This window comes from Cygnus olor, chromosome 22 (genome assembly GCF_009769625.2).
Source record: "Cygnus olor isolate bCygOlo1 chromosome 22, bCygOlo1.pri.v2, whole genome shotgun sequence".
Classification (NCBI taxonomy): Eukaryota; Metazoa; Chordata; class Aves; order Anseriformes; family Anatidae; genus Cygnus; species Cygnus olor.
The window spans coordinates 7,541,001-7,562,644 of NC_049190.1; the positions used below are offsets into that span (position 1 = coordinate 7,541,001).

At 44.1% G+C, this 21,644-nt stretch overlaps 1 protein-coding gene across 4 annotated transcripts in view; it reads right to left on the reverse strand.

Annotated features, from left to right (window-relative positions):
• Positions 1-21,644, reverse strand: part of PKNOX2 (PBX/knotted 1 homeobox 2) — an 88,003-nt gene that overhangs the window by 2,136 nt on the left and 64,223 nt on the right. For all 4 annotated transcript variants that reach the window (XM_040534214.1, XM_040534217.1, XM_040534215.1 and 1 more), the window contains 8 exons: positions 20,339-20,478; positions 15,713-15,884; positions 12,455-12,643; positions 6,100-6,232; positions 5,928-6,025; positions 4,157-4,276; positions 1,953-2,029; positions 1,354-1,532 (listed from right to left, as the gene is read on the reverse strand). In XM_040534214.1, coding sequence (XP_040390148.1) covers positions 1,354-1,532; positions 1,953-2,029; positions 4,157-4,276; positions 5,928-6,025; positions 6,100-6,232; positions 12,455-12,643; positions 15,713-15,884; positions 20,339-20,478 — 1,108 coding nt within the window. The remainder of the gene's footprint in view (positions 1-1,353; positions 1,533-1,952; positions 2,030-4,156; positions 4,277-5,927; positions 6,026-6,099; positions 6,233-12,454; positions 12,644-15,712; positions 15,885-20,338; positions 20,479-21,644) is intronic.

Sequence of the window (21,644 nt, forward strand, 5' to 3'; positions counted from 1 at the left end):
CCAAGAAGGCCAACGGCCTCCTGGCTTGTGTCAGGAATAGTGCAGCCAGCAGGATCGGGGAGGTGATCGTCCCCCTGTACTCGGCTCTGGTGAGGCTGCACCTCCAGTGCTGTGTTCAGCTTTGGGTCCCTCACTACAAGAAGGACATCGAGGGCCTGGAGCATGTCCAGAGCAGGGCTATGAAGCTGGTGAAGGGCCTGGAACACAAGTCCTGTGAGGAGCGACTGAGGGAGCTGGGGTTGTTTAGTCTGGAAAAGAGAAGGCTCAGGGGAGACCGTATTGCTCTCTACAACTACCTGAAAGGAAGGTGTGGGAAGCTGGGGGTCAGCCTCTTTTCACAGGTAACTAGTGATAGGACTAGAGGGAATGGCCTCAAGTTGCGCCAGGGGAGGTTTAGATTGGAAATTAGGAGACATTTCTTAGAAAGAGTAGTCAGGCATTGGGACAGATTGCCCAGGGAGGTGGTGGAGTCACTGTCCCTGGGGATGTTTAAGGAAAGGTTGTACCTGGTGCTTAGGGACATAGTTTAGAGGGCAATATTGGTAGTAGGGTGATAGTTGGACCAGATGATCTTGGAAGTCTTTTCCAACCTTAATGATTCTATGATTCTTTCTTTTCATCTTCTGTCATCGTCTTTTTTCTTTGGCTCATGGCATCATAGAATCATGGAATGGGTTGGGTTGGAAGACACCTCAAAGACCGTCCAGTTGCAACTCCCCTGCCATGAGCAGGGACACCTCCCACCAGACCAGGTTGCCCAAAGCCCCATCCAGCCTGGCCTTGAACACTCCCAGGGATGGGGCATCCCCAGCTACTCTGGGAAACCCGTGACAGTGCCTCACCACCCTCTCAGTGAAGAATTTCATCTTCTCATCTCTTCTTCTCACTTCATTTTCTCTTCATTTCCACCTTTCCTTATCTTCTCTTTTCTCATCTTCTCTGGTCTCATCTCTGCTCTCTTTCTTTTCATCTTCTCTACTCATTTCTCCTTTCCTTCATCTTCTCTTTTCCTCATTTTATCTCGTCTCGTCTTGTCTCGTCTCGTCTCATCTCGTCTCCTCTCCTCTCTGTGCACCTCAGGAATACCACAGCTGATGTCCCCATAGCAGGTCACCCCGAAGGCCATTCCCATGCCCAGGTGATGGCAGTGCCTGGCACATGGGGACCATGACACTGCTGTAGCAGTGGCACCATTGTCAGTGCACCTGTGATGGCCAGCTGCAAGGACTTTCTTGCATGGGCCATACCTTCAACATGTTTTTCCTTTAATCTTTAATTACCAACATCAGGCCCTAATTTAACATGCAGCCACCCCATCCAGGAGGAACAGGGGCCATCAGGATTTGTCCTTACCATCAGGATTTGTCCCCGAATTGCCACCCTGCTGCTGCAGGACTCCAGCAGCGATGGAGTTGGGCCAGAACCGCTGGGTGGGCCGGTGCTGAGATTTGATTTTCTTGGCTTTGGGGGCTGGGTCCGGGTTGCTGGCATCGAGCATGGGTTGTAGGATGCGCCGCCTGGCGTTGATGAACCTTTCCCAGGAAGACAGTGGCCATTAAAGTAAATAACAGTTGTTATAACAATTTTGAGTAGAAACTATAACAACAATGAATTGCACTATAAAACCCTTTCATAAGAGGCTGCTTGGTCCAGAAAGCTGTTTTTTTCCCAAGCCATCCACCCCGTTTCATTTGTCTGTGGCATGTTAGGCCATTGTCCTAATTTTTCCAGCTATTAATTGTAGGAGGGAAAATACCGGCTGCTGTATATTGTGCTTGCCAGGAGAGGGCACTGAGATATTGCAGATGAATATTGCAGCCCATACCCGCAGTGCTGCCCGAAAGTCAGCCTTAACCAACCATGTTACCCCCACAAATACATTAAAAAGAGTCAAAATAGCTTGAAATCTCCAAAACCAGTGGGACAACAGTGCAGGCCACCACCGTGCTCACCAGTTGTTGACTTGCAAGAGGGTCAGGTTGGTTTGGGCGGCGATTTGCCTCTTCTCGTCCTCTGTGGGGTAGGGGTGCTGGAAAAAAGAGATGGGCAGCAAAATGGCATCCTTGTGTGAAAAGTGGCAGCCTCAAGTAGGGAAAAAAAAAAAAGGCACTTAATCCCCCCCCCCCCCCCAAGTTTGGTGGCTTCTTGAACTTGCAAGATTGAAGGCACCACTGTTTCCCCAATATCCTTAAGGCTCTTTTCCAAGGCTTTTCCTTGAAGGAAAAGGAGTACTTTTGCTAGTTTTAGTGATTTCACCACTGTCTTCTAATTACAGTTGTTGGTAAGTTTGAGATTCGGGCTTTAAAACCTGTGGTTACCGACAGGGCTCCATGTCTGGTGCAATTGCTGTGCTGAAAACCACCCTGAAATATCTGCACTGGGATGCTACTAGCATTCAGAATTTCAACATCCTCCCCCATCTCCCAACTGTGCTAAAATCCTCCTTTCCAAACCCTAAAATTAATCAAGCCAGCCCCACATGACATTTTTTGGAGCCCCAAGCCAGCATTGTAAGGAGGGATATTTCCCAACATGGCTTTTCCATCTGTTTGCCCCCAAAATGGTGTGATTTCCTTCAGAAAGACACCCTAAGTTATGTGGGAGACTGCCATCTCACCAGGGCATAACGGATGCCAAAATGAAAAAAAGAAATAGCTCTTTATTTGCAAAAGCATCCCTAAAAAGTACCAACTCAGCCAAGTGCTCCCAGAGCTGGTTGCGTTTGGGATTTCCCAGGGGTGTTTCACTGTTCCTGGTGCCATTTCCTGTGGTGTTGTCATCCATTCCAGCACTTTCAGCATATTATTTCCAGCATTTCTTCCTCCTGCTGGTTCTACAAAATTCCCAAACTCAACAGAATGATGAGTATCTTGCTAATAGGTTACAAACCACATCATTTATGATGCTGGTGCCCTTGGGGTAAGTAGATGGGATATACAGAAAGATGCAGTGCCTTGTGCCAACTATCCTCATCATCCCAAGTGGTCAAAAATTGCCTGGTAAAATGGTTTGTGGGAAAATTTGCAAAACGGCTTTTAGTCCTTCTGCACCAGGGAACTTCAGGAAAGGGCTTTGAGAAATGAGTGATCATGAAGGAATTTAGGATGGAGTAATCCCATCAGGAAGCTGAAGCATCGTCTGGCCAGCTACTGTCCCAGTAGCAGAAGAATTTCTTTTAACTTTTTGATCCAACTTTTGAAATGTCCATCCACGGGCATGTCTCTTAAAATTAAATTGCTCTTCAGCTTCTGGTCTTCTAAGTCTTTTTTATGCTTGCAAATCTGCAGTTCAGCCCTCCAAAGCACAGGAGATGCAGCCAAACACAGCAATGCCCTTATCCTCAAAGCAATAAATCCAAAATTTCCCATAAAAAAGGCTGGGAAGTTTCCATGCTGCTCCATGTCATGAGTCACCTTCAAGACAGGTTTTTCCCCAAGGTGCTCCTTGGGGCTATCTTCCATCTTGCCATTTCCTGGGGGGACTCACCCACCAACCTGGACACCATCTTGTAACTCTTTGCAATTGACATCCAAATAATTTCTTGGCCCAAGTACGCAGGAAAAAAAAGATTTATTTTTAGCTTTTTGCCCCTTTTCCAGCCCATGGGTGGGCAAGCAGTCTCCTTGCATGAAAATATCCTGGTTGCATCCTCTGAGGTCCCTCCATGTAGGTACATGTCCACCCACCAACAACCCCCAAAATGGGTCGATTTTCTAATTTTGCATTTTGGTCAGTCGCCACGGTGCCACAATGATATCTGCAAGGGCAGCTGTTGCAGCCAGCCCCCTTTGGCTTGCTAGAAAAGTGTATTTTGGAACTGTTAATTGTACAAAATGTTCATTCACCCATCTGCAAAAATCATGTATTTGGGCTTTTTCCCCCTTTGGTTTTGTTTGCTTTTCCATGCAAAGCGTTAAGGCATAAAAAGCATATTTTTGCTCCTGTGGTGAAAACACTCATGCCCCAAATACTCCCCAAATATAAGCAAAACCACTTTGTGCCTCCAAATACCCTAAGTTGAGACAAATCACCACCACAATTTGTTCATTTTGTTTGTTTGCTTTTCTTTTCTTTCCAGCTTGCAAAGCAGCCTTTCCCCACCTCATGCAGTCACCCTGGTATGCCCTACAGGGCATTCCAGGGCTGTGGTGCTCACCATGAGGTGCTGGAAGAGCCAGGAGCGCATGATGTTGGTGGCGTGTTTGGGCAAGACACCCCGCTTGTTCTTGGACTTCTTGTCCTCGCCATCAAGGAGCGAGGTGAGATCCAGGTTCACCTGCCATGGAGAGGAACAGGGAGAAATACAGATGAAAATGGTGATCAAGAACCCTAACAGTGAGCACAACCAGCCCAAAATGGGAATGTGGTGAGTACAAAAAAACAAACCATGGTGAGAAACTCCCCAAACTTATCTGTTACTCAAAATTTCCATTAAATTCCATTTTCCACCAGGATCTCTATTTGCCCATTTAACACCTCCGTTTATTTTTTCACCCAGTGCCATTTGCCAATGTTTTGCAATGGGCAGTTGGCCTTTTCCCAACGATGTGGCACCAGCTAGGGACCATGGGGCAATGCCACAACCACCTGCAATGTGCAATTAAGGAGGACACTTCAAACAAACAAACAAAACAAAAGAATGAAAAAGGAGACAACTTTCTAAACTTTTTTTTCCAGCACGAGATAAAAACCCTGGGATACATTAACCCCTTGATCCTCACGCCTCTTATTCCCATTATGAGGACAAACATGCTCATTGCATGAAAATGTGTTATTTTTAAAAGTAAAAATAAAAATAAATACATTGGGAAGCTGCAAGAAAAGTTTTAATGAGGTCATGGGGAAAGAACTGAAATCACAGTGCTAAGATAAAAAGGTTTTTTTTTTTTTTTTTTCCCCAGCTCTTAATCAAAACACTTCTCCTGGATGAATTAAACATCAGACAGGCAGGTCCCTGTGACTCCCCTGGGCTCCAGATGAATAAATCACGCCAGCGGCGCAGGAAGAGCATCCGGAGGTGCTTGTCCGGGCCTCTCTCCCTGCCCCAATATTCCCCGCGCGTGTGTTTTTCATACCTCAGAGGGCTTCTCTGCGAGATCCAAACCAGTGACAGTGAAATATTAAAGAAAGAAACAGGAAAAAAGACCTTGCAGGCATTAAAACCTACTGGGGAGGTGGATTTCTTTTTTTTTTTTTTTCCACATGCATTTATTTCTGATAGCATTAGCGGGCTCCTACAATTGCATTGCAGGAAAAATGTACACGGGGGGGATCTTTGCCAATCTTCCCCAGGGAACAGTGTGGCAGAGACTGATGTATTTTTGCCTAAATTCCTGAGAAATTACAGGGGGTTTTAAGAGATTGTAGATGACGCAGTCTTTGTGGTGCAGACAGCAAGTTGTCCTTCTACTCCAGACCATTGCCTTATTGAGAGACAGCAGGGAACCCCTGCATGGCTAATCAAACAAGGAGTAATAATAGAGCAAATGCCTAAAAAATACCCCAAATCCATTAAGTGATGATAAGAAAGGGAAAAAAGGAGCCTTTCCATTGCTGTATGGAACAGATGATGCAGGTGATCTGCCAAGATCATTGCTACATTTTGGTGGATCATTTTGGTGCAGGTCTTTTATACTACACAAAAATCCCCTATGAGAAATCACTGCAATTCTCCTCAACCTGGGTTAAGAAAGGGCTTGTACAGGGATGGAAATAAAAGCAGAGAACCCACAAAAAAGCTTGATGCATGCAGCAGAAGGACTGGATCACCCTTCCTTGCTCATGATTTGTTTGGGATACTCCAAGGGTTGAACCCTTTGGAATTTGGGGAGATTTTATTCCTTTCCCCCCACCCCCCCAAGTCTCAGCAGTGCAAATCGCTGTGAAAAATGGGTAAATCAATGGAACTGGCATGGGGGTGGCCGTACCTGGGCACTGGGGATCTGCAGGGCTCCGGGGGCGATGGCTTGGGTGAGGACCTGGCCCTGCGACGTCACCATCGTCACGGGCTGGTACAGGGCTCCACCTGCGGAAGAGAGGGCTCGTGGGGGTGCCGCAACCCCCCCAGCCGGCCCCTGCTGTGCTCCCCGCTGGCCCTACCTGGCACGGCGGGCGACCCGCTCCCAGCGCCCATGGCCAGGTTGCCCGGGGGCAGCGCAGCTGCGGGCACCACAATGCCTGGCGGGGGGTTGGACGCGGCCGGCAGTGCCGCGGGTGAGCTCTGCAGCATCTCCTGCAAAAAGAGGAAGACATAAATTGTGCATGCAGTAAGGGTTTTGGTTTTTTCCTCCCTGACTTTTTTACAGGCAAAAGTGCAGGAGGAAGGGGGCTTTCCTTTTGTCGCAGCTGGAAAGAAAAAAAAGACAGAAAAATAAGGAATGGCATTTTGCAAGCTCTTGCTTCATGTCTAACCAACCTCACCCTCTTTGTGCAGCCACTATTTCCAGTAAGAAAACAGTGCACACTAGACGATGAGAAGCAATTTCTCCCACTGTCATCTTCTTTTTACAAATGTCTTGATTTTTTGTCCTTTGGCTGGAACTGGATGAAGCAGTTTTTCCTAAATGCCAGGGCAAGCACCACAGAGAGCTCAGAAAAGAAGTTAAACTTTCAAAAAAAAGCATGTAAACAGCATAGGTCTCCAATAAGAGCACCAGAAAATAACAATCAGCAGTTTCCCCTTGCCAGAATAATAATAATAAGTGAAAATAATAATAATATGCCTCATTTGACATAATTCTTTGTAGCCTTAAGCTAACTTTCTGCAAAAATGGGCATTTCTTCCCTTGGTACTGTAATGTCAGTATGAACCCCAGCTCCAGCATGGCTTTCACCTGTGAGCTGCAATTGGAATAAGCACAAATTGGTTATCTGAGTATTTAATGAAACACTTTGGGGAGGAAAGGGTGCCACAATGGGAGGATATGAGGGAATACAAGGCGAAGTACCACAGCCTCCTGGAAGTGGAAGATTTTGTGTGTTATGCCATTAATATTGATAAAATCATCCTTTCAAAATAAGCCTGAGACAGCTATATATCTATAATTTGCCCAGCTGTAGTTGAGATAAAACTGCATTCATTTTTTTTTCAGAAAAGTAGGATCTTTTCTCCCCCCTTTTTGACCCATTTTCCTATTCTGTCTCACTTCTCTGTTGTCCTACTGTTTCTCAACTGTTGAACAAAATACCAACGGAAGGGATTTTCTATCTTCTTATTTAAACTTCCCCCCATTTTGATGCTTTTCTTCAAGAAACCTATTTCTTGGTCTAAGAAAAGAGGATTTCTCCGGATTATTGATGTGCAAGAACACTGACAACGCAAATATGGTGGGATCAGAAAAAGCCATAGACCCTCTCTTTCTAGCAATAAAATGATGGAGATGATAATTTGAACACACAGATCAATTAATTTTTTTGCACGGTTCTTTTTCACTTTTTCCCCAAGTTATCACTGATGACATCATGATGACATCACCAACACGGTGTTTTTCTTCCTTCTTTTCCTGTTTTCAGCTATCATGCTACTGCAGTGCCCCAAAATAATTGTTGCAAAGGAGACCACTTTTTGGCATGACAGGTCATCATGCAATTAAAAAGGTTTTCCCTGCTTAAATATTTATTTATGCTGAATAATCCCACAAGTCACCCTCTCTGCCAGTACATAGATAGTGCTTTTCATCAGCATGGGGCACATTTCATCTTGTTTTGCTCTTTTTTTCCCCATGAAAATTTTCTGAATAAACTCTGATTCTCCTGCATACTTTTGCTGTTAAAATCCCCTGCTCCAATTTTCCCTCCAATTTTGCCATCAAACTTACTGTCCTCTGCAAGCCCAAAACAATATAAACACTGTCTCCATAGTGTGTTGTTTTTATCCTCTGCATTGACAATTTGAACACTATTTACCTGGAAACTGTGCTGCAACAGCTGCGGGACAATGAATTTTTGCTTTGAATCCCAGACATTCCTTGTAACTACTAGCTAAACTAATAAAAAGACTGCAAATAGGACCATAAAATACTTGTGATTTTTTTATATCCTTTCCCCAGTTCCAGAGGAATTTGGAAAAAGAAGGGCTGCCTAACATACAGAAAGCGAAAACCAGTCAGTTTGATGCACTGTGATGAGGCTTTCAGTAAGTAGCCGTCTAACCGAACATGATGGAAGTAGTCATATAAAACAAAATGGGCTCCTTGGAGCGCCTCGAGAAGCGGTCAGATACAGCAAGGGGTGACTGGAGACTTGGATCAGCCTGGGGACATCCAGAGCTCCTCTCCTGGAATTGCATTGGGAAGAAATAATTCAGGATAGCTGAAAGTGGAACGAGAAACTACCACTCCAGACATAATGGTCTAGCCATTTTCAGCAGCATTTATGATGACAAAAATTGCATTTTTCCCTCCCTGGAAAGATATTTTGGTGGTGTAAAGGAGAGTTGTCCCGAAATACTAGCTCAGTTGTGTCCAGAAATGAATACTAGGAATTATTAGAAAAATAATGAGAGAATTTCATGGTGTTTCTACATCAGCACTGTAAAACCAAGGGTACCCAATGGAAGTGGAGGCTCTGCCTTAAAATAAATATAGATATCTCCAAGAAAATTTTAAATATCTATTTCACATACTAATTGCATTGGATTGCAATTGTTCAGCCAAATTACATTATGCTCATATTTTGTTGTACTTGAAAATGTTTTATATTTCAGGACTTAGAGAAGTTGGAATGTTTCTGGCAATTTTCGCACTTGAGTGTAAAACAATGCATCACTAGGTGTCTCTGCAGATACATCTTGACACCAACCTTCTATAACTCTACAGCAAAACATGCTTTCTCCAAATTAAAAGTACTTTAACGAGGAAACAGACCTGGTACATATTGCATTGAACAACAAAAAAAACCTCTTTCTCACAACAAGGCAAGTGTCAAAGGCCAAGTGCCCAAGAGTAAGTGTACTTGCACGGCTGTCCTAATGCTTGTGCTTCATGATATGGCAATTTATTTTGGGTGGCACACATGCATAAAAGTTTTTTTTCCCCTCCTAAATTTGTGAAATTTATTTGTTCTTGAGTTGAACTGGGGAAAACCTGATTAGTTGGAGAAAAAAGACACTACAAGTCTCCAAGGGAGAGTTGGTCAAACTCAAACACAGGAAATATAGGGCTTTATCAAGGACGAATGGGTGGATGGAGGGGGATAAAAATATGTTGGTTTTAAATAAATGTGAAATCAAGGCATGTCCACCTGGCAAAACTTGGATAAAAATAAGGCCTATACAGAAAAAACTTCAGTGAGTCAGGGCAATCCAACCACCAGTCTCCAATCATCAGCAAAGTTGAGGAGGAAGACAAGAAGAAATGCCATCCTGGCAATGCCCATACAAACGCTGCTAATCTGCTGCAATTCTCACTTAAAACAGGGACTGAAAACCAGAAGATGTAATCGAAATTAAACCTCTTTGGTGGTGCTTTGGTTCCCAATGTGATTGGTTTTGCAGTGTATTTTTTCTTGCAAGCAAATGAGAAAGCAATGGAGTAAATGGGGGTAAAAAATATCATTAAGTTACCAAAGGTTTGGGGAAGGCTCACTGCACAGGAAAAAAACTTTTCACCTGAAGTTGGTCAATGCCAAGAGTCACCTACAAACTGACATGAGAAGATTTCAGCAACAGAGGAAACACCTCTGTTTGCACAATTTACAAATCACGCACCTGTCCAGGTTTTCTCTCATCTTCTCATCATCTTCTGGCATTTTTGCATTTCCAGCAATTCTTGAATTTTTCATATTAGAAAGCCCACATAAAGCCAAGCCATGAGCTCTCTTTTTCAGAGACAACAGGAAAATCCAACGGCGAGTTTTCCACAGTGGCATTTTGACGGTTCCTGTCTGCCGTTTTCTCAGTTTCAGTTGACATCCTTGTTATGGCATATGCATCATTTTTTAAGCAGACTGTCATGTGCTCAAAAACTTTGCACAAGCTTTCACGACTCACCTGGTGTATCTCCTCACAAAATGACTGATGTCCCTCCCATGCTCTGAGAAAACCTATTTTCTGAGAAACCTCATCAATTAATCACATTTCCATTATTTGGATTAAAAAAAAATCCTAAATTAGTAGCTGCTTAGGTGTTTACCTACCTTTGGTGTGAGATTAATAGAACAATAATTAGCAAAATCATCCCACTTGCCATCTTTTAAATACAGATCCCACAGTTCTTCAGTTCTCAAGAGCATCCCCAGCTCTTAAGACCTAGCTGATGGACAAAAAGTCACAGAATCATCCAGGTTGAAAGAGATCTCAAGATCACCTAGTCCAACCTCTGACCTAACACTAACAAGTCAAAGTGTGTCCACTGTTGTTTTTCTAAGCTTTAAAAATGCTCAATTCAAGTACACTCAATGAGCTGAAGCACTCAGGCACTTGACGTTGCTGAGTTGGGTAATCAGAAAAAAAATTGCCTTTATGTCGACACTGGAATGTCATCCTCATCCAGTGACCAGATGAGATGGTGGCTCCTTCTGGGCTGTCACCATGAATATTTCAGCTGCTGTTGCCCACTGAAAATCCTTTCATCCTTGAGCCAGTCTGACAATCCTGCAGCGTTTTCCCTCCAGTTGTTTTTTTTTCCTGAGTGAGTTCCCATTTATTTAGCAACTGCCTCCAAAGCCTCACTTGAGTTTTCTCAACTTTCCTGTCCTGCCTGGAAGGGAAATGGGGGTAGCTCCAGCACTGCAGAAATCCGAGATGCGCAGCACCTCTACATGGGCCTGATTATTTTCCAGACTTGTGCTAATTTTCTGATATGATCCCCACCTCTTTGTGAGGCACTAAATCCTCATTACTTTTCCTGACCGATGCATTCTAATTAGATCAACACTTTAAAAAAAAAAAAGAAAGAGAGGAAAAAAAATTCACAATAGCCACAGGACGGCTTTCCATCTCATTAACTCCCTCACTTATTATTTTCATGAAAATTACTGATAAAAAACGTGCATCTCCATTTGCTGGGACTGGGAGCTTCGTCGGCTCATATCTAACATCTCTCTCATCACCCGGGATGCGAGCTGTTGCCATGGCAATGCACAATAATAGAAACTAATAAATTACAAACGAGATGCTCGTTGAGCAATTATTGTTCTCTTTTATGCAAGTGTCTTGCTAATTTTGATCATAAGGAATGCTACCATAAAGCAGTGAAGGGATAATAAGTCCATTTCTAGAGATTATTAGAAAATAGAGAGAAGCTGTTTTTTTAGATCAATGATTAAGTGGTTTGGTGCTCTCAGGAAACCCAAATAAGAAATAAAACTTTTCCATGTTTTCCTTCCCTGTGCTGGGGAAACAAAGTGGCCCCGAGTGTCACACCAGGAGTTTTGATCTGTGCAGTACTTGGAGCTAAGCAGCTAAAAATTACTATTTTTTTTCCTTTCCACCACCTTCAAAGTGCCTTGAAAATCCATAAAAAGCCTCTGGCATCTGCCTCCCTTGGGGGAATAGTGCCAAGAGGTGCCTGGCAACCTTCTGGCTAATTTTGAGTTGGCTACCGTTATTTCTGGGGGGATTGTGCAACCCCAAGTGTCATTTTCCCACCAAAAAAAAAATCAGTATTGGAAAGAGATAAATACCCAAGCAATGAGCGATTTTTCTTCCAAATATTAAGGTAAAATCCCCTGTGTTGTCCCTAAAGCCACCAAGGTGGTGGCTTTTTTTCAGTTTGGCTATTTCAGTTGATATTTCTGCAGTTCTTGTGCATCTCCTTGTACTTTCCCACTGTGCTTGAGGCACCAGCTGTTTTCTCCTCCAGGCTAAAACTCAAATTATACAAAAAAAATACCAGGGTGTAACCTTGATCATGCTGAGCGTGGACTGCAGGGAGTGCTGGAGCAGCAAAGCAAAAAAAGGGTCACTCGAGACCCAAAATCTGTTGAGCTACCTTGAAATGAAGATGACGATGCGGAGTGAGGAAGTGGCAGAGAAACTGAGGTGTTTCTGTCCCTCCCACCAACAATTGTATTTTTCATGAAACACTTGCAAAGCACGAATGCAAATTTCTTGTCCATTTGCCCATGCGTTTGCACGGCTTCTGCATTCCCTCCCTGTGCATGTTGTTGCTGCGGCAATAGGAGTTTAAGCAGAAGTCCTCGCATTGCAACAGGAGCTGCAAGCATTGGGGCTGCAGCCAAATCCAAACACACACACACATACATGCACACAAAAAGGCCATGAGAAAAAATCCACCACAAAACTATATAAGAAAAAAAGTAAAAAAAAATCTTCACAATTTTTGCATGATATGAGCAAGATACCTTTTTTAAAAATGATTTTCCTCAGGTTGGGATGGATTTTAACAAACTTCCTGGAGCCCACGGGAGCTGCAGAGCAATCCCCAAACCTCATGTGACTCGCATGTTGGCCAACGTGCAACGATGGCGATTGCAGGCGATTTTAAGGCGTTACCTGAGGGTGGAGGCTGATGGAGGAGGGGTTGGGGGAGTAGGGCCCCCCCAGGTCGTTCCTGAGTAGGTTGTCACTGTGCATCTTGGTTTTGAGGCAGGTGATGTAGCGGTTGCAAAAGTCCTTGCACAACTCGTTGACCTTCTCCAGCTCCAGAAGGTGGATGCGCAGCACCTGGATTGCCTTCACCATCTGCGCACGGGCACAATGGCAGAGTTTAAAGCATCTCCTTTCTCAACAAACCAAAAAAAAGCCAAAAAGATCAATATTTTCACCCGAAGTCCATCCCAGAGCCCATCCCTCTTCACTGCTGCATTTCTTTTCCCTCCACACCCCTGCTATCTCTGCGATCCCAAGAGGTGAAAATTCACAAAAATTACCATTGCCTTCAAGAGAATTTCTCCCGATGCCCAAAAAAAAGTCTGATGCAAAGCCCTGGATGTAGGAACATGTTTGGTTATTCTCCAGAGGCCACTTTTTCTAACAAGATTATGGGGCTGCAGCACTGCCGTAAGCTGTTGCTGGTGCAAAGCCTGGGCCTCATTAAAACGTACCCCATAAACGTTAAAAAATTTACACATGAAACATTCCTCTTGCCAAGCTGAAACCTTAAGTTTTACAGCCGCTGTTTGAAATCTTGCATAATATATAAAATTTCAGCTATTCACTCCGGGGCAATAAATCCAGTTTTATGTAACAAAGAGTCTTTGCATTTCAAAGGGTGTTTTTAACTTGCAAATTTTAGTGGTCATCTTTACAAACTGTGAGTTGCTGAGGTTGGGAAACATCCCGAAAAATCCAGGGCCAAACTCAGGTAGCAGCTCCATGATGGAGAAAGCCAATTTTTGGTTTGCAAACAAACTTCTGGTGTGGCCAGAAATTTTCCCTTTTTTTATGCTTTTTCTGTGTTTTTGCCCTCCTCTGTACTTGGCACAGGTTAAGTGCAAGGTGGAGGCGTCGCGCCCCAGCTCTCTGCATCCTCCCGGGGCTCATGGCCATGAAAGTCAATATTCAAGGGCACAGGCAAGAAGACCTGACACATATATGTATAAAAAATAAATCTCTCAATTATCTCAGCTCATTTGCTTAGGGTCTCATTTTATGTCCCTGCTCTGCTGCGCCGTATATCTGTCCGGATAAAGAGTTACAGTCCGACGGCGTACGTGCGCGGGGTTGTAAAAAATACAGATGCTGAATTAATTGACTGTGTGGCACTCGGCAGCTGATTGAGTTGATAATGGTGAGATCTGACCTTTTTCTAATTTCTAATTATGTGCATCTCGGCAGCGAGAAATACATGACTCTTATTCTAATGATAGCTAATGCCGCTGGCCTTTTCATCCCCACTTTGCCACCACTGATTTCCAGGGAATCAGTGGCGTTAAAAAAAATACAAAAAAAAATGACGATGCAAACAGATTTTGGATGGGAAAAAGCCCAGCAAGAGTGTTGCCTCAGGAACAGGTGGAAATGTTGAGTTTTGAGCACTGCAAGACGTTTTCATCTGAAATCCCCTCCAATCGGTGCTTCCCACCAACAGAAGTGGTCATTCCTCAGCATCCCCATCCACCTCTGCCTTGCTGGAGGCCACGTGCACTTAGGGATTTGGATGGCTTTGGAAAAGTGTGGGGACTGGGTCAGAATATATATATATATAATTTATATACATGTCCTAGAAACAAGGCAAATGTACATATATGCACATGTACATATATGCACATATATGTGCACATGAATATAGACATATCCAGTGCTGCAAGACATACATGGGATTGGTGCAGAATTGCCACAGGCAAATTGCACCACAGCAGCAAGAGCTGCTCCCAAATGAAACATTTATGACCCCAAACCCATCACTTGTGTGTTGTTTTTTTTATTAAAAGAAGCCATCTCTGTGGACTCATCTCCCACACTGACCGTTTGCTAGAGATGTTTCAGCCTGATACATGTGGGAATAGGTTTTCCTCCCTCATAAATTTTAATTTTGTTTAGCTCCAGCTGGCTCCAACTCTGTCACTCTCCTTTTGCTAGATCATTGCACCCATTTTTATCTAATTTAATTTGATTTTCTTTTTTGGTGCACCTCAACATTTGATGCATGTTCATCCCCAGGATCTACATCAGAACAATCCAAAATGTTGCTTTTTTTTGTCACTTGTCCCAGAGCAGTTTCTTTTCTTGTCTGTAAGACATGACAAAATGAGCTCAGTAATCTGCAAACAGAACTTTGCACATCCCATAATTTTTGGAGGGGCTAAGCCAGTCTGGAGTTAGGGATCTCACAAAGCTCTCCTCCATGAGCTGAAATTTGGCCCAAAAGACGCAGTATTTTAATCCTTTTTGAAAATACTTTATTTTAGGAAAGCACTTGTTTTGGATGTGCATTGCTTGTTCTTCTTTCCCTTGTGCCAGGTCATCAGACAAACTGCTTGTGAATTGCATGATTTTGCTTCTTTTCTGGTGGAAATCCCTCTGCAATGGTCCCAGGGGCCATGCCATCCCCCAGAGAAGGAGTTTTGCTCTTTGCATCATCTCAGGTGGGTGAAATTTCTTTTTGACCATAAAACCTGTTTGCGGAGCACTGGGTGAGAGTGATAGGACAGTGCTGTGATCATGCCCACCCACACGCCTGCCATGGAGACCATGTATGGAGGCTTCCCGGAGAAAGTAATAGGATTTGGGGATGTACCCTAAGTCCCTGCAAGAGAAAAGCTCCATCCCAAGCACAGTCTTCTCAGGAAATGTTTCTGGTAGGAAATGTAGATTGCTACTGTGGGGAAAGTACCAAAAACAGCCCAAAGTGGCCCAAACCTTTGATGTGCATCTCCTTTTCTGGAAAAAAACTCTTATTTTGCCCCGCTTGTTGAACAAGAGCTGCTCATGAGTGAGCTGAGGTGGTGACAGACAAGAAGGTAGATGGTATCACACGCTACACCAAAAAGAGTGATTCCTGCAAAGACCGCTGGTTTAGGGGCACAAACCAGCCATCAAGCTTGGCTGTTTCCAGATGCGTTGCTTCTGTGGTATCTGTGCAAGAAAACTAGTCAAAAATTGGGCTGGAGTTTGTTCTTGCAGAGGATTTTATAGAGAAAGTCTCAGAGAAGGTCTTGGAGGAAAATCTCTCAGGGTCTATGGAGAACATTGCCAAGGTGGCCACTGCTACAATCGGATCCCCAAGTTGTTAGGCCCCAGTGACACGTTCCTCACCCCTACCCCCTCCTCAGCCCCCCAGGCCATAAACCAAGCCCCAGCCCCCTCTACCAAGTTGTCCAGCTCGGGGTCATCACTGAAGAAGGGCTTGTGCTCCTGCTCCTGCTGGTGGACAAAGTTCTCGATGTCAACGTCAAAGCTGGCCGAGGTGATGCACTCAGAGCCCTGTGTCGCCTGCTCACACTTCTCAAAGAGCAGCGTTAGCAGCGGGAACAACGGGTGCCTGTGAAGGACAGAGAAGATCCCCCCATAATGTCAACTTCTTTTAGGTCCCCCATCTGCTTTTACCCCACACCACCTATCTGTTCCCTCCCAGCCTGTAAGAGCCTGGTATTGCAAACCTCCCTCCCAAGCCAACACTGACTGTGGTCCCTCTAGACCCTTTACAAGAATAAAAATAAAAATTAAAAATTGCAAAATGCACCATCTTCTCCTCTAGGTATGGCTTCTCCTGACATCTTGGTGCTTCACAGCATTGCACCAGAGTCGTTTGTTTCAGAATCGTTTTGCAATGGGCAAAAAGCTTTGGCTTTGGGGCAGTTGTCTTGGCACTGCCTGCCTTCCCCATGTCTTCGTGCTTCAGGAATTGACATCTGCACTGGGATCCAGGCCAACAGGCACCCAAAAATATGGGTCAGTTGGAGATGATGGGCAGGGAAGGGCTGGCATTTCTACACACCCATGACGTCCGTTTATGCCACAGATACCGTTCGCTTCTGCTGCATGGGTTGCTACCCCATTGAGAGGGCTCTCTTCTCCTTCTTCAAGCACATTCGTGTCCGCACACAAAGGAGGAGTTGGGCCAAGTCCCTCTTCCTTCTCAACACAAGACCCCCTTCAAAAACAGGCTTGCCTTCCTGTTTGTGAATCCACAATTAGCTCTAACAATGACACTAAATCGATGCAATATAAAATGCAAATATATGTGCTACACCAAAACACGTGGCAAAGCAGGTGATGAAGACCAGGAGTTAGTGCCGCTCTCAGGGAGCCCCTCCAGTGGTGCAATTTTAAAACTATGGAAGTATTTGAAGCAACTTTCAGGAGAGAAAGGCAAAAGGCTGCTGCAGGGGTTGTTCCTCCTGTGCGCAGCAAGGGCACCCCAGTTATCCCAGTGCAGCAGGGTTTGCCTCCTGGTCTCACCTCCTTCAGAAAAGTACTCTGGGGGTGCCTCTAATACATACAGCTCTACAAAGCGCTGGGGAAAAAAGCAATTTTGGCCCAAAGGAGAGATGATTACCGCTCAATTCCGGGCTTCCTGCAGGTCTCTTCCAAACCAGAGTCAGGCGAAGGGGTTAAACCCCTCGGCTAAGTCTTCATTTGCAACTGCTAATACTGCAGCATATTATGGTCTAATCTGGCCTGATCCCGGTTTAATGCAAGATTTGCCAAGGCTGGAGAGGATGGGGAGGGTCTGGGGGGGGAATAATTCCATAATTTCAGCCACCCCGCTGGGGCTTAGCTGAGGGATATGAACAGCAAATTCCAAGCCGTGGTATGAATTATTGGCCTTATGAACCCATGGCTCGCAGCAGATGCCATTTCAAAAACCAATGAGGAAGCAAAGGCATGAACCCACCCTGCGCTAGTGAGTGAAATTATTGTGTTGTTTTTTTTTTTTGGTGGGGGAGTTGCATTTTGTAGCCCCTTTGCTTTGAGGATCTGCAGGTACCAAGAGGGATTAAAGCCATCACCAGCATCCCTGTACTCTTCTGTATTAATGATTGACCTTCACAAATTTCTTGCAGTGCTGGCAAGATGGGGAGGCAATGTGGCTGAGGGTATGATGGTTTGATTTTATCTGGAAAATAAATAAATAAATAAATAAATAAATAAAATAAATACAAAATAAAATAATAAAATACAAAATAAAATAAAATAAAACAAAATAAAACAAAATAAAACAAAACAAAACAAAATAAAACAAAATAAAATAAAATATAAAATAAAATATAAAATAAAATAAAATAAAATAAAATAAAATAAAATAAAATAAAATAATAAAATAAAACAAAGGTGGAAATGCAAAACCCCCAGGGGCAGGTTAAGGGAGAGCACGAAGGCCCCTTTTTGAACAGTGTTGAGGAGCAGTGAAATTTGGATTTCTGCCATGAGCTGGGTGCTAAATTGTTGCAAATTCTTTTTCCTTTTGCATGAAAAAAAAATGCACTTTTCTGCATTTCTAGCCTTCCTGTGGCTGCCAAATGTAGGGGAATGGTATGGGCACTGTGAGGCTTTGGCATTTTACATCTGGATCCCACCCTCACTGTGAAATATGGGATGGATATCCAGGATGTATGGGGAAACAGGGGTATTCTCCACACCACAGATGTTATGGAGGCAGAGATTCAGCCCTGTGGAACTGGGAAGAGTTTGGGGGTAGAAACACCTGCTTTGGCAGAATCTGCTTTTGCAAAAATCCGTTTTTTTGAGGGGCAATCCTCTGGATCTGGCCCCAAATGAGGTCTGTACTCAGCTCAGCTGCCTGCCTTCCCACCCCATTTGTGCCCACCCCAAGCCGAGAGGGAATAAAAGTAGAAGAGCTTGTTCCGCAGTGGCACCGAGCAAATAAAAGGGTTGAACCGGCCTGACATTTTCCTGCAGGAGAGAGGTCGTTCGCAGCCACTAATAAAAAGGATTTGACACGGGCTAATAAAGAGAAATGAATTCCTCTAATGGCCTAATTTCGCACATTCAGCAGGGTGCTGCCTGCGAGCTGGCAGCAGGGCTGCAACGCAGGCACAGGGAGGGCAGCACAGCACAACATGCACACGTATTCTTTCCCCCAGCGCCAAAATTCATTTTCTTTTTCTCCAAAAAAAAGAAACAGGCTGCAAAGAAGCATGGACTTGTCCTGCTTGGAAATCCAGCGCACAGAGCTCACAAGGGCAGTTTTCAGTGCCCGTTTCTTTGGGGCATCATCTTTTGTTTGTCAAAAACCTGAAGTGATGCTGCTGGGGACCAGTCCCCACAAAGATGCTCGGCTGTCACCACACAAAGCAGGGAGGGGGTGGATTAGTTTTCCTTTTTCTTTTCTCTTTTTTTTTTCTTTTCTTTTTTTTTTTCTTTCCTTTTTTTTTTTAATGGGTGATAAGACTCCTTCTAGAGCATAAAACCTGGTGGTGACTTAGCGGCCACTCATCCATCGCCTTTTATATTTCCCGTTGCATTTTCCTGGCGATTTCCCTTTAGGTTGATTGACCAATGTGTACAGCCGTTGCCTTCTGCCTTTGTGTAATTACTGAAAATTAACAAAAATCCATTGCTTACGGTAGAGGATGCAGTACTGGGAGCGTGGCATGTAGCCAGCTGCTAAAACACCTATTTGATATCTAATTACATATACATACTCTACATGAAAACTGTATAGGTTAATATTCAGATTTTGCACAGGGCTGAAACCCCACAGGCCATGTATGCAGCAAAACCGGTTCATTCAGTGTTCTTTTATACAAAAAAACATACTTCTGGGGCTAATTGTGGCTGGTACCAAAAAATGAGCACCTGGGTTTGGATGGCTGAGTCTACACATAGGACCAGCCAAGATGCCGCCTGCAATTTTGTCACCACTTTCCCATGTAGGAAATACACCCAAAATGGCATGTATGGCATTTTTGACCCATCAAATTAAGGCTGTTAAACCTCCAAAATATTTTTCAGTTTTGCAATAAAACCACACCCATGAATGCCGTGGAAATCCTTCCTTTAACCCAGCAGAAAGTCATTGCAGAGCTGCAAAAGAAAAAAGGTGTTCTTTTCTTCACTGATCCCTTTCCCTTTCAGGGCCGTTTGGACTCACTATATGTGAATATTTGGAGGTGAAATATTTTAATTTCTTAACTTCCAATCTGCAGGTTTTGGCTCAGGAGTCCCCAGAACCCCCCACAGGGCCCATATGGCTCCACGCATCCATGAACCATAGCCCTGGGGGTTAACTGGGGGTTACTCTTAACCTTAAGCCTTATATAAGCCTTATTATATTATAAGATTATACATTACTGTTATATAAGTACTGTATACGTTATAATATTGTAATTAATTACATATCATATATAATTACATTACTTATTATATTATTTGCATAATTATATTACTTAGTACAATTATCATACATTGCTGTATACATTATAGTATGATATATTATTATCCCCACAGTGACAAAAAAGCAGACTGGAGGGGCCAAGGCATAGTTGCCTGAGCACTGTATGGATGCACAAACTGCATGTTTCAGGTTAATGTCCGTCTTATCTCCTCCTGAGTGCTTTTTCTGCCTCAAATCGCAGAGCTTTGCAAAAAAACACCCGATTTGGGTTTTCTGGAGGTGAATATTTCTCAGGGGGGACAGGTGCTGCTGAACACAGGGGATCCTATGGTGCTGCAAAACTAGTTCCACAAAGAAGCTCCACCACTATGCAATATTATTGATAGCTATTATTGCTAAAAAGGAGCTAATTGCTAATGAACCCATTCCTGTGCATTAATTAACGTGTTTGAATATTAGCAGGTTAGTAATGCATTATAATAATTAATGCATCAGTGAGTTGCTGCATTACCCAATGCATTAAATCAATGCATTACTGACTCAAGGCATTCACGAGACTAAGGAATGCATTAATGAAATCATGCATTCAGTGATGCACTAATTAATTAATGCACACTGATGTCGGCTTGCATCACCTGTAGACGGCTCGCTTGTCGGCCTCCAGCTGCGCCTGGGGGTCACCAGCTGCAGTGGGCACGGGTGCGTTGGCGGCCGCTGGTGTGGTGGTGAGGTGCACAGGCTGTGCCTTGGTGGGCTGCTGGGCTGTGGCCGTCATCTGGGAAGGAAGGAAGGGAAGGAAGGAAAGAAGGAGGGAAGGAGGGAAGGAAGGAAGGAAGGAGGGAAGGAAGGAAGGAAGGAGGGAAGGAAGGAAGGAGGGAGGGAAGGAAGGAGGGAGGGAAGGAAGGAAGGAAGGAGGGAAGGAGGGAAGGAGGAAAGAAACACAAAAATGGGGTTTATTGCACTTCTCCTGCTCACGTCGCCCAGCTTGAGCATCACTGAGTTTGGCAGCAGGATTAGCACTTATTCCACTTCATGGGGGAGATACAGTCAGACCTGCAAGGGAGAAAGCTTGATGTCTTCCTCAGTGCACCATGAGCACAGCAGACACGGGGGTAATTTGTTAGGGGGAAATGCAAGTGCTCTGACCTCCTCTCCGCAGAAGCACTCAGAAGTCCCTGATTAAATCAGCTGCAACATTTGTCTCGTGACTGAACAGAGGCTGCTCAAAGCAAGAAGGTGTGATTCTCTAGACACACAGGCAGTCTGCTTTCTTCAAAAATTATGGGAGCCTCTTCCAACTCTCTGGTGTGCTGAGCCCAGGGATGAGTCATTTTAGCAAAGCAAGCAGCCAGACAGAAAAGCAACTTTTTTTTGGTTCAAATCACCTGCCTTTATTGCCGATGCAGCCCCAGAAGGCTGCTGGGATGGGACGCACAATGCACCAGGGTTGAAAATCTACCATTAAAATTATGTCTGCTATGTAATAAATGGCTCTGCTAACTAATGACTTGCTTTTAAAAAGTGTGCAATTATTTTAGTTAAATAAATGTGAGTTTAATATGTGAGACGAGTCTGCACCGGCACACATGCAAATCACTTCACATCCTCCCAGCATCATCCCCAAAGCACTCCCAAAACATCCATGCCCATGTGCACAGGATGTGTTTCCTCATTTGCACATGCTTGTGCACACATTTAAGGGTAATTTCCACTTAAGCTTAACATTGCATCAGAGAAATCTGCATGGTTTCCTGCCAGACTGCAGATGGGTCTGACATACACCATGCAACATGTTGCTTTACAAGATTCGGTTTAAAAAAAAAACTGGGGGAGAAGTTCAATCTCTTTGGGTTCAAATGCATCAGCACCCCCAACTCTCCAAACTTGTGCAGTTCTCAACTCAAAATCCCAATGTAAAATTAATGCACAAAGTGGATGCTT